We start from the raw sequence: 13519 nt of genomic DNA, 5'->3' as shown, positions 1-13519 counted from the left end.
CGGTACGTCCCAGATAGAGGCGCTCCCTTTAACTCAGCATCGGTACGTCCCTGAGACAGGTACTCTCTTTAACTGAGCACCGGTACGTCCACGAGCGAGGTACTCTCTTTAACTGAGCACCAGTATGTCTACGAGCAAGGTACTCTCTTTAACTGAGCACCGGTACGTCCACGAGCGAGGTACTCTCTTTAACTGAGCACCAGTACGTCCCAGATAGAGGCGCTCCCTTTAACTCAGCATCGGTACGTCCCTGAGACAGGTACTCTCTTTAACTGAGCACCAGTACGTCTACGAGCGAGGTACTCTCTTTAACTGAGCACCAGTACACCCAGTTTTCCTCAAGTTTTGATAATCAGCAGCATTTTTTCCCGTACCTTTTTATATTTTTCTGACTGGTATCAATGGTACTCAGGTCCAAACAGAATCTGACCGTAGTTTGTAAAATCCTCTGCCCCGTCTGAAGCTGTGGTCTCTCCTGTGTTGCAGTAACGTGTACAAAGATTACCGTCAGCTGGAGTTGGCCAGTGAGTCCCAGGAGGAGGTGGACAGCTGGAAGGCGTCGTTCCTCCGCGCCGGAGTGTACCCTGAACGCAACGTGGTGCGTTCACTGACTCTGTGTTCACGTGTGCGTCGTTTCAGCATGTCCCTGACTCTGTGTTTCCTCTTTCTTTGTGTCGGACGCTCAAACCTCCACAGGACAAGGAGAGGGAGCGGGTGAGTCAGATATTTAATGTTGTTTGAGCCTTTTGATGAATATATGATGTATATGGCCGTGAATATAAATGATATGAGGCTCATTCAAACCGTCACTGAAGGTCTCATGTTTCTAGTCCCTTCTTTGACTTTAGGTTTAGTTTTAGTTTTTTGGTGTTGACAGAATGTCTGCACATTCACTCACCGTTTTAGTCGATCAAATGACACTGTTCCTCTGTTTCTGACTTGATTCTGGTTCTGACTTTGTTCTGACCTGGTCCTCTGCTTGTCCAGGCGGACTCGGAGGAGTCCAGCGGAGACGCTCACATCCACAGCCTGGACCCTCAGCTGGAGCGTCAGGTGGAGATCGTGAGGAACCTGGTGGAATCGTATCTGTCCATCATCCACAGGACGGTCCGAGACCTGATCCCCAAGACCATCATGCACCTCATGGTCAACAACGTAAGGGCGACATACATGTGGGCAGCAACATGCGTATGACCCCCCTGTGACCCCAAAATAAATACACCCAACAATCTCACAGGCCAATGAAATGATTATCAGGTCTTGGATCTATTTCCCAAATTAATCATGAATGTATTTATAAAACTAGAGGTCGACCAATGTGGGGGTTTCTCAGGCCGATGCCGATTTTGATTGGCCAGTGCCGATATGACCCGGCGATAGTTTTGGCCGATTTAAATAAATGCATAAATGCATAAAATACATACAATAGGTGTACAAACATGTGACTAGGGCTGTCACGGCATGAAAATTTTACCTCACGGTTATTGTGACCAAAATGATCACGGTTTTCGGTGTTGTTGCGGTATTTTTTTAAAAGTGTGTGTGAAAGCATTGATAGTCCTACACAAACTGAAACAGTTTCAAAAAAGTGGAACAGTGTTTATTATATTCAAATAATACAGACAAAGCCTTATCAAAAGTGCAACTTTTCACATCAAAGTAAAGGAACTACACTGGTCACAAAAACTTAGGGCACACTCAAAAAACACAATGTAACTCCAAGTCAGTCAAATTTCTGGGATATCAGACTTTCCAGTTAGGAAGCCACGCTTATTGTGAATCAGTTTCACTTGGTGTTGTGGAAATTAAACAGACAACAGGTGGAAATGAGAGGCAATTAGCAAGATCACTCCAAAAGAGGAATGGTTTTGCAGGTGGTGACCACAGACCATTTCCCTGTCTTCATCCTTTGTACCGTATTTTTGGAACACTTTTGCATTTGTCCAGTGTTCTCACCACTAGAGGTATCATGAGGAGCATCTACAACCCACAGAAGCTGCTCAGGGAGTGATGCTCATCCAAAATGGCACGTCCATTCGTGCTGTGGCAAAAAGGTTTGCTGTGTCTCCCAGCGCAGTGTCCAGAGCATGGAGGAGATACCAGGAGACAGGCCAGTACACCAGGAGACCAGGGGGGGGGCCGACCGAGGTCAACAACCCAGCAGCAGGACCGCTATCTGCTCATTTGTGCACGGAGAAACAAGAGAAGCACTGCCCGAGCTCTACAAAATGACCTCCAGAGGGCCACAAATGTGCATGTTGGTCCTCAAACGGTCAGAAACTGACTCCATGAGGGGGGTATGAGGGCGTTGGGCCGGTGCTTACTGCCCAACACCGTGCAGCCCGATGGGCATTTGCCCGAGAATACAGCGATTGGCAGATTGGCCAATGGTGCCCTGTGCTCTTCACGGATGAGAGCAGGTTCACCCTGAGCACATGTGGCAGACGTGACAGAGTCTGGAGACGCCCTGGAGAACGTTCTGCTGCTGCAACATCATCCAGCATGACCGGTTTGGTGGTGGGTCAGTGATGGTCTGGGGAGGCATTTCATTGGAGGGCCGCACAGCCCTCCATGTGCGAGCCAGAGGTTCCCTGACTGGCATTGGGGACCGGGATGAGATCCTCAGACCTATTGTAAGACCATATGCTGGTGCTGTGGGCCCTGGGTTCCTTCTGATGCCTGATAATGCCAGGCCACATGTGGCAAGAGTGTGTCAGCAGGTCCTGCATGATGAAGGTATTGATGTTATGGACTGGCCTGCCCGTTCCCCAGACTTAAATCCAATAGAGCACATCTGGGACATCATGTCTCGGTCCATCCATCAACGCCACGTCGCACCACAGACTGTCCAGGAGCTGACTGATGCTCTAATCCAGGTCTGGGAGGAGATCCCTCAGGAGGACATCCGTGGTCTCATCAGGAGCTGCCCAGGCGTTGTAGGGAGTGCATTCAGGCACGTGGAGGCCACACACACGACTGAGGATGATACAGACTCGTTTGGAGGAATTTCTACAGAATTTGGATCAACCACTGACCTGATTTGTCACTTTGATTTTGACTATAATTTTGGATCCAGACCTCCAGGGGCTGAGAATTTGATTTCCATTTATCATTCTTATGTTATTTTGTTCTCAACACATTGCCCTACACTATGAATAAAGATTTTCATCCGAAAAATCAAATTGATTGACATCTAGGATGTGTTTTTTGAGTGTGCCCTAAGTTTTTGTGAGCAGTGTATAACTACTGTATGTGTTGTCGATCGTTTCGAGGGTATTACATATATATATATATATATATATATATATGTATATATATATATATATATATATATGTATATATATATATATATATATATATATATATATATATATTATATATATTATTATATATATTATTATATATAGCGCCCGAAACGTGTTATATTATTTTTGAACTAAATAAATCCTCTTTTCATCTTATTCCGGAGGTTTGCATGGGCGTCGCCATGAATTGTGCCCGCCCCTTTTCTCCTATCAGTTAACATAGGACTGGAGGAGTTCAGATAAAATCAGTCACTGCACGAAAACAAAGCCGTTTTTTGGCCGCACAGAGAAACGCTGCAGTGTTGACATGTTGCTGCAAATGAACATTGGACATTTTACACAAATCAATCGACTAAACATCAGATTTGAGCCTAGAATATTTTCCATCGTTCTCCGATTAAAGCTTTGCGCTCGACCGGAAGTGTCAATTCAGCGGAAGTGCCGAGACAAAGAGGCAAAAGTGGGCGGGACGGAATAAGGTGAATTTCAGGAAAATAGTGTCCTCAGTTTGTGTCCGTCCATTGAGCTTTCGCTTTGCAGATTTGGGAAAATGTCATCAGACAGTGATCATTGTTAAATTCATAATACTGCGGCGAGAGTGTATTGAAATCTGCCTCATGGGAGCTCCGTAATGCACAGTGCCATTTCAATACGGAGGTATCCGGACACGGCTCATATGCTGGCGGTGGCGCTGCGGCTGCACTATGGGGTGACTTGTTGTATTCTCCCTCAAGCCAAAGTCCCACATCAGCATTTCAGCTAAAACGCTAGGGCTAACTTACTTGCATTGGCTGTAGAGTTGTGGATGACGGTCACGCAGGTGAGTCATGAGGTTGGAAGTATTGCTGCCTTTAGCAGACACTTCTGTCCTGCACGTTCTGCAAACAGGAAAACTGTCTTCTATCAACTGTCCATCGGCATTCTTAAAATACCTAAAATATGCCCAGACTTCTGACTTGGTCCTCTTAGAAGGCTGTTGTCTCCTCCTTCGGACATGATTCCAGCTTTGAGAAAGTTTTGTTTTGGTTATAAGCACGACAGTATCTTTAAAAAAAAAAGAAGACTGTAATAATTATTACCGTCAACTTTTTTACCAGGGTTTACAGCTACACCGTAACAGTGACATTCCTACTTGTGACCGATTTTCACCGCAATGTTTCTCTGCTCCTCTGAGGATTTGTGGGAGGGCTCAGTTTAAAGATCTTTCCAGTGCAAAAAACTTCTCTATTACTTTTGGAGATATTGTCCTTTGTATCAGCCGTTATCATCATCTTAAAATATTAAATCGGAGCACCGATTTTCACCACGAGATATCGGCCTGGAATTAAAGGCCTGATATATCGGTCGACTTCTAATTAAAACAAACCAAGTCTGAAGCCTCAGGGGAAACGTCTAGTCAAGTCTTTTTCAAACATCAGTGTTTTTTCTCATTGCATTGGGAACACAGAGGATCTGAGGTCAGATGATCCATGTGGAGTTGACCCTCTCAGACTGGGACAGTTTCATGTGGAGCCTTTTCTTCATGAACAGGAGCTCGTCACAGAGGATTAATCGTATCTCTGTGATTATTGCAGACGAAGGAGTTCATCCACGCAGACCTCCTGGCCCAGCTGTACTCCTGTGGAGACCAGAACTCGCTCATGGAGGAGTCCCAGGAGCAGGTCTGACCTGGAGTTTCCTCTTGTTCCTCTGGAGATGTTTTTTGTCCTGTTTTGTATGTTTCCTGTTTGTTGTAAACAATAGAGAGGCAAAATTACACGCACAATTAATGAAACCAACTGGATTTCTGCACTTAAAGATGATGTTTATCTACAGTCAGTCCCACAGTGCTACACATGTCAGTGCACAGGTGTTTACCTTTGTTGTTGTTATTGTTCAGTCAGACTTTGCCTCGTGACAGATTGAACTCACGATAAACCGATTAATTGGACTTTTATTTCCCTTTTGTATTTGTGTAGATAGATAGATAGATAGATAGATAGATAGATAGATAGATAGATAGATAGATAGATAGATAGATAGATAGATAGATAGATAGATAGATAGATAGATAGATAGATAGATAGATAGATAGATAGATCCATCCATCGATCCATCGATCCATCGATCCATAGATCGATCTATATCTATATCCATATAGCTATATCTATATATATATAACCGGCCCGTATCCTCTATCCTGGCCTGTGTGGTCCAGTCCGTGGTCCAGAGTCTGGTCTGACAGGCCTGTATGTGGTCCAGAGTCTGGTCTAACCCGGCCTGTGTGCGGTCCAGTCCGTGGTCCAGAGTCTGGTCTGACAGGCCTGTATGTGGTCCAGAGTCTGGTCTAACCCGGCCTGTGTGCGGTCCAGTCCGTGGTCCAGAGTCTGGTCTAACCCGGCCTCTGTGTGGTCCAGTCCGTGGTCCAGAGTCTGGTCTAACCCAGCCTGTGTGTGGTCCAGTCCGTGGTCCAGAGTCTGGTCTAACCCGGCCTCTGTGTGGTCCGTGGTCCTCAGGCCCAGCACCGTGAGGAGATGCTGCGGATGTACCACGCGTTGAAGGAGGGTCTACACATCATCGGAGACATCAGCTCATCTACTGTGACCACCGCGTCGCCCCCTCCTGTCGACGACTCATGGCTGCAGGTGGCCGGGATGCCGTCGGCCCGTAGGTAAGACCCCGCCCCCCACAAGAGCATGCCAACCAATCACTGAGCAGAGACAGGTTTGAAGAACCTGGGTCTAACCCGGTGTTTTTCAGCAGGTCTCCCATGTCCAGCCCCACCCCACAGCGCAGGGCACCCCCCGGGCCCCCCCGTCCCGGCGGTAGACCCGGCTCTGGTTCAGGACCTCCGGCCCCCGGGCGCCCCGCCGTGTCCCCGGACCCCTCTGCTCCAAGCCGTCCCAACAGGGCACCCCCTCCAGGAGTACCCAGGTCAGTGTCTAACATGTGTCCCACTACAGGACCACCGCAACCACAGGACTATCTACCCCTGTAACAGGCCCAACACAATAACAGGGCCCCTACCACGGGGCCCCCATAACAAAAGTACTACCTACCCCCATAACAGGGCCCCCATGACAACAGGACTACCTACCCCATAACAGGGCCCCCATAACAAGAGGACTACCTACCCCATAACAGGGCCCCCATAACAACAGGACTACCTACCCCATAACAGGGCCCCCATGACAACAGGACTACCTACTCCCATAACAGGGCCCCCAAAACAACAGAACTACCTACCCCCATAACAGGGCCCCCACACTACAAAGCCCCCGCCCGGAGTGCCTAGGGCAGTGTGAGGGTTGTTGGTTTTGTAGAAAGATCCACAAACAGAGACTTCCTTCATTTTGTTCATGAAACTTCATTTTATGTTTCATTTCAGTTTTTTAAATGTCCCCCTCCTCACCTTTGACCCGTGTCTCTCCCCATCCCTCCTTCGGTCCCTCCTCGCCTTCTCCCTCCTCTCTCCTTGCTTCCTCGTCTCACTGAGTTTGTGTGATCTGTTTCTATCTGAGACCAAATCTCACTGTCCTGATAATCGATAGCAGCCGATCCCAAAGTCCGGAGCCCTGTGAGAGCGTTATCCGTCCACAGAGCCCTCCCAGGTCCCCAATAATAATCACTCTATTCAAAGTCATTTGTCATGTTTTACAGATTAGAAAATAACTTCAATCAAATGCATATGTACATTTTCTTGCAAACTTTAGGGGCTTCCTGCAACACCACGTTCCTCCAAAATAAAAAAAAAACACACACAAAAAAAAAACTGACTACATCGCACCAAACTGACCACCGGCACCCAACTGTGCATAAAAACCCACGTCTAGAGGGGTCTGCAGTCTTATTTGAACAGGTTGTTTTGACAGCTAAAAGTGAACCGGTCCGCATCTAATGGGGGTCCAAAGCGCTCCAAGCCCAGACCACTTCCGCCCTGGGGTCTGGAGTTATTTGCCTGTTGGACCGGTTTGAGAGGTCGGGGGAAAAAGAGCAGCTATGTTATGATTTAGATGAGAGAGAATGCGCTGGAGAAAATACCTAAATACCTAAGCCTAAATACCTAAGCCTAAATACCTAAGCCTAAATATCTAAGCCTAAAAGCCAATATACACACATTTGTCACCTTTAACCAAGTGCTGACCTGTTTTGTGATCAGTGTTGTATTTGGAGAGAATGGCAATTTAATGTTGAGCCAAACCAAGCTAGTTTATTAGCAACAGCTGTTTCTGGTCGGGGAATCCTGTGCAGTGTTGTTTTTGGCAGCCCTTTTAGTTTTAGTCTTAGGCTGTTTCTCAATCCCCAGTATGCGTACTCAGTACTTGTGAACTCCGGGGTACGGACTTGCGGGTGCAGACTCGGAGAACGGATTTGAGGAGTTCACGAGTGTGGACTCGGCTTTTTCAGCGTTTGGAACGAGCGAACTCGATGACATCACAGGAAGTAGCTCCTGAACACAGGGCTGTGAGCTTTTAGAACATTAAATCACCTCATATGAAATTCAGTCGAAGTGGAAATATGTTTTTAAAGACATAAATTATACACTTTTGCAATAAACAGAAATAAATGTTTACATTTTATACAATTTCACATTATGTTTTACAATTATAGCCTATAAATAAGACGTTATGTGGAAAGTCATTAAAAAATCTGATGTGCAAACTGAAACAATAGGCTCATAATAATAAACAAATAGGTCAAATTTGAACTTGTTTGGGGGGGTTGCAAATTATTCTGAAAAAAAGAAACAAACGTGTAACAAATATGTAACTGTTTTTTCCCATATAAAGATGTGTCTGCAGCGCCCCCTTAATAAAACAATGTAAAAGTAATTTGTCCTCAATGACCTGGAGACACGTCTCTGAGGATAAAAGACTCTTAAACCGGTCACATCTCAGCTCAGTGCGCGCGGAGGAGGGGCCGCTGCAGGCGGGGGCTCGCGGTGCTCAAAACGAAACGGATTGTGGGAAATATAGCTGGCGGAGAACGCACAAGTCTCCTCAGATGCATCCTCGGTAAAACGGGCGGAGCAAGTTCTCATCCGGGGATTTACAGCGAACTTGCTGAGAAGCGAACTTTGAATTGGAACAGGACTTGGGCCGCGCGTGATGACGTTTCACGAGTCCACGAGCACAGAAGTCCACACAAGTACACAGATTGAGAAACGGCCTTAGTCTTTTGGACGAAAATGCTCAAGGAACCAGTCACCCATTCACACTCTCATTCATACACCTGTGAACGCAGACACTGGAGGCAAGGTGGGTGAAGTGTTTTGCCCAGAGACACAACCACAGTGTGCACCTGTGGGATTTGAAGCACTGTTCCTCCAATCACAAGCTCCACCGTCGCCCCTGTGATAGTTTTAGTCACTTTTTAGCCAAGTTTTCGTCAGTTTTCGTCAGTTTCACTTTAAGAAGTAACAATTAATTTCGATAAGTACCGGTGTTGGAAATTGGGATAAATAATAATAATAATCTATTGGCTTCATATAGCTTTTAACAAACAGGTACAGTGGTCCCTCGCTCTAACGCGGTTCACCTTCCGCGGCCTCGCCTTTTCACGAATTTATTTTTAGGACAATTTTGTATTCTTTTTTACAGCGTATGAACGCCATACGCGCATTGTGTTCTGTATCCTGATTGGCTAGTCACAGAGTGAGCCTCCTTTCGCTGCAGAGAGGATCTCTGTGGACCATCAACAGTACACACATCAGTACACATCGCAGAGTCCCAAGCAGCACAGGCCGGGCACAGAGCCACCTTATCCAATGGGCTGGCAGGGCCTGGAGCCCAGGGGCCTACCAGTCAAGGGCCTATCAGGATTAAGGACAAAAAAAAGGGGGATTCCTTGATTTTCATGTCAATCACTGCACTTTGCGGCATCACTAACCGTATGCGATGACTGTGCTGCGCTCCTATGTGTGCACCTGGAGTAGCCCCGCCCCACCTGGCCCAGAGGGATACATGCAGGAGTAGCAGGGTTAGGGTTTTTGTGGGATTTAGGGTTATAGGGTAGCGTTATGGTTAGGGTTTGCACTGAGGGGGGTTGGGGGCCAACAATTCTGTTTAAGCCGCGGGGCCTATGGGTACTTTAAGGTGAGCCTGGCTGGGCGTTTATTTATGGTTTATTTGGCAGGGACAGTGCAAGTTAATGAACAAGCCACACCGGATTGTAGCCTTAGGCTAATTTTCATCCGTCGTCCCCCATGCGCACTCTCAAACACTCTCATACATCCTGGCCTATTGTACATGTTTTTAGTGGTAGGGGAAACCGGAGTACCCGGAGGAAACCTACGCAGACACGGGGAGAACATGCAAACTCCACACAGAAAGGCCCCGTCCTTGGTGGGAAGCGAACCCAGACCTTCTAGCTGTGAAGCACAAGCGCTAACCGCTGTGCTACCGTGCCGGGCATGTGCGGGTCGTAGCGATGATTGTCTCTTAGTTTGAACAAGCGCACAGCGGAGGCAAGAGCAGCTCCCGATGTTTCCATCCCCACGTCAGTGATGGGAATCTAAAAATCTCATTAGACAAAAAAATCACACTGTGAACAACGGGTATAAGGGAGAATTATTTTTAACTCGCAATAAAAAAGGAGGGACCACTGTACACCACAAGAGGCACTGGCAGAAGTGTCATTGTGAACAGGACTTTTCCTCTCCTTGTCCTCTGATCATCGCTTCAAGATTTACTTTTTTTTACGAACAGCGCCGTCTGCACATTCGTACATCAACAGCGTTCTGCGTTCAGTGTATTTAAAACTGTCCTGAGAAAAAAAGTCCCTGTGACACTGTAAACGTGCTCAGCATTAGGCCTTATTTATGATTCAGCGAGTCTATTTATTATTTTAATAAATCAGCTTTAACGGAATTACAAATAACTAGTAAGATTTTCTGTATTCCAAAATTGGACTGAAAACACAAATACACAAATTCTAAAAAATATGGAGAGACAGTTACAAAAAATGTAGTAAAATAAATAGTTAAGTAAATGGAAGTTGTTGCTGTTTCAGAATCTCTGTCAGTGACCAGTGAGGAGCCCGCCAATGGTACGTCAGCGTGTGTGTGATGTCACTGTCTGTCTGTCCACGTGACCCCGCCCTCCCCTCTTACCTGCCCGTCTAGTCCTGCCCTTCACCTTTACGCTTAGCCCCGCCCCTTCACCTGTCCCTTTAGCCCTGCCCCTCTCACGTCCCTTTAGCCCCGCCCCTTCACCTGTCCCTTTAGCCCTGCCCCTCTCACCTGTCCCTTTAGCCCCGCCCCTCACACCTGTGCACTTAACCCCGGCCCTCTTGCCTGTCCTTCTCGCCCCTCCCCTCTCGCCCGTCCCTTTAGCCCCGGCCCTCTCATCTGTCTATTTAGCCCGCCCTCCCCTCTCATCTGTCCCTTAAGCCCCGCCCGCCCCTCACACCTGTGCACTTAACCTCGGCCCTCTTGCCTGTCCATCTAGCCCCTCCCCTCTTGTGTGTCCCTTTAGTCCCGCCCCTCTCACCTGTCTATTAAGCCCCGCCCCTCTCACCTGTCCATCTAGCCTCTCGCCTGTCCCTTTAGCCCCTCCCTTCTCACCTGTCCACTTAGCCCCATACATCTCACCTATCCATCTAGCCCTGTGGCTTTAGCCCCGCCTCTCTCTCCTGTCCATTTAGCCCCGCCCCTCTCACCTGTCTGTTGTAGTGGTAGTGTTAGAGTGCCCCCTGTTGGTTGCGTTCATGTGCGTCCATGATTGCGGCGTCACACTGCCCCCTGTCCTCCATCTGAGGTTACGACATCATCTGCATCTCGAACATGAACAAGTGCAACAGTGGGCGGGGCTTCTGCTTCTGAACGGCTTTTCCCATTCATTTCTCACACGGACAAAACAATGATATCATCAGTTTATGAGAATGAAGGAAGGACATGTTCTGTAATCTATGAACTATTCCCTGTGATGAACTGGGATGGAATGAAATGCATTGTGAAAGTTGGGGATGAGGTAGTAACCGCAGCTCGGACCGTTCTCACTGACCAATCTGAATCCAGACTGTACAGCCCTAAAACTTTCACGTGATATTTATCAGTGTATTATCGAGCACACTTTATAAGAATATAGACCAGGGGTAGGCAAGTTTGCTTGGTGGTCCTCTGATTTGAGTAATGTTATTTCTCAAGATTGTCTTGAGGGCCAGAGCTTCTATGCTGGAGGGACAGATTTGGCCCCCGGGCCTGATGTTGCCTGATGTTGCCTATGAAAGAGCTCTACAAATACTGTTTTGGGTAAAATGTCCAACCAGTGGGAACTGGTCTAGCAGATAAAAAGTGATGAGATGGTTGGTTGGTTGATTGGTTGTTTGTTTGGTGGGTGGGTGGGTGGGTTGGTTGGTTGGTTGGTTGGTTGGTTGGTGGGTTGGTGGGTTGGTTGGTGAGTGGGTGGGTGGGTGGGTGGGTTTGGTTGTTGGTTGGTTGGTTGGTGGGTTGGGTGGGTTGGTTGGTTGGTGAGTGGGTGGGTGGGTGGGTGGGTTTGGTTGTTGGTTGGTTGGTTGGTGGGTTGGGTGGGTTGGTGGGTGGGTGGGTGGGTGGGTGGGTTGGTTGGTTGGTGGGTGGGTTGGTTGGTTGGTTGGTTGGTGGGTTGGTTGATGGGTTGGTTGGTGGCTGGGTGGGTTGGTTGGTTGGTTGGTTGGTGGGTGGGTTGGTTGGTTGATGGGTTGGTTGGTTGGTTGGTTGGTTGGTGGGTGGGTGGGTGGGTGGGTGGGTGGGTTGGTTGGTTGGTGGGTGGGTGGGTTGGTTGGTTGGTTGGTTGGTTGGTGTGTGGGTGGGTGGGTGGGTTTTGGTTGGTGGGTTGGTTGATGGGTTGGTTTGTTGGCTGGTTGGTTGATTGGTTGGTTGGTGGGTGGGTGGGTTGGTTGGTTGGTGGGTGTTTGGTTGGTTGGTTGGTTGGTGGGTTGGGTGGGTGGGTTGGTTGGTGGGTTGGGTGGGTGGGTGGGTGGGTGGGTGGTTGGTTGGGTGGGTTGGTTGGTTGGTTGGTTGGTTGGGTGGGTGGGTGGGTTGGTTGGTGAGCGACAGAGCTTTCAGAAATGTCTTTCAGGGGAGGGAACTGTCCTCCTGTTAGCTTCCTGGCCCTCAAGACCAGCCTTTCCATTTGTGTTGTTCTCGCTGAATAGAGTTCCGATGGTCCGATGTTGTAATTGTCTTTAAGTCTGCGGGGGAAATGAATGGGACTTTTCTGACCCTGGGGCGGAGGAGCCGTTGTGTAAATGTCCGTGAGTCAAACCAACGACAGGTTTATTCACAAGTAGTAAGTTGTTTTTGACTGTACTTTCTTACTACTTTAAAGAACATCAAACCTGCCGCTGACTCACACGTCACCAACTCTGATCTGTACCAGACTTCTGGATTTGACGATTTCACTCAATCGTCCAAATCAAATTCCCTGACGTACGCCTGACCTCTGACCCCTCTCTCTCTCTCTCTCTCCCCTCACAGCCGGCCGAGCCGAGGAGAGAGCCCGCAGTCCTCCATCGATGGCTGAGCGTCCAATCACAGCTCCGCCTGGGCTCCCGTGGCGATCCTTCGTACTGTATTTGTGCCCCCCACCCTCCCCCGAGATTCACTCCCGCTACCGCTGATCCACCACAGAGTCACTTATTATGATGACAGATTTATCACATATTTATTTACAACATATTTATTTATTTAAAACTGATTTATCACGGCTATTTACGTCGGCCGGCGTTAGCTCTACGGCTGCGGCGCTGTATCGACTTTGTGATATACGCCGATATTTCGCGGCACGATACGATACCGATAGCTTTTATGCCGATATTAACTGTAAATAAAGGATGTCGCGCATAATAATGAGGCTTTCACTGTCAATAGGGTCGATAAAGGTTTTCAAAAGGTTAAAAATCGCACGTGTCAGGGTTGCCATTTCTTGCTACGGGGGAACAATGTTGTTTTCAATCTATAACGGGCTATTCTTTTGTTTTTGATAGAAATCACTATCTTGAATGACAAAATCTCAAATCGCAGAAGCACATGGGCTCTGTAAACTAGCAATAAACATTGAAAATTCCTGCCGACCGTACATCTGCGGATTTTGCGTGGTGTTTCGGATATTTTTGGGCATGTGTGGCTCCTGAGACCTGGCGACCCTGGCATGTTTTCTATATAGCTTGTGATATATATATAGGTTATTACGTGCAGTATCGCCGTATCGGGAGGTTATCGTGTATCGTATCGTGAGGACCCAGCTCCAGTTCAC

The 13519-nt window shown here is 47.8% G+C and overlaps 1 protein-coding gene across 2 annotated transcripts in view; it reads left to right on the top strand.

Moving 5' to 3' along the window:
* Nucleotides 1-13201, top strand: part of LOC306968236 (dynamin-1-like) — a 28195-nt gene extending 14994 nt beyond the window's left edge. Inside the window, exons 18-23 of one of the 2 annotated variants that reach the window (XM_079563573.1) lie at nucleotides 487-625; nucleotides 988-1155; nucleotides 4880-4966; nucleotides 5801-5955; nucleotides 6048-6218; nucleotides 12742-13201. In XM_079563573.1, coding sequence (XP_079419699.1) covers nucleotides 487-625; nucleotides 988-1155; nucleotides 4880-4966; nucleotides 5801-5955; nucleotides 6048-6218; nucleotides 12742-12787 — 766 coding nt within the window. In that variant the 3' untranslated portion in view covers nucleotides 12788-13201. Of the gene's footprint in view, nucleotides 1-486; nucleotides 715-987; nucleotides 1156-4879; nucleotides 4967-5800; nucleotides 5956-6047; nucleotides 6219-12741 lie in introns of those variants that run through there. The other variant, XR_013793252.1, reaches the window with a different exon arrangement.
* The last annotated feature ends 318 nt before the right edge of the window (nucleotides 13202-13519 follow it).

Source organism: Gobius niger (assembly GCF_951799975.1).
Source record: "Gobius niger genome assembly, chromosome: 1".
NCBI classification, from domain to species: domain Eukaryota; kingdom Metazoa; phylum Chordata; class Actinopteri; order Gobiiformes; family Gobiidae; genus Gobius; species Gobius niger.
The sequence above is the reverse complement of the archived record's forward strand: the minus strand, read 5'-3'. Positions and strand labels throughout refer to the sequence as shown.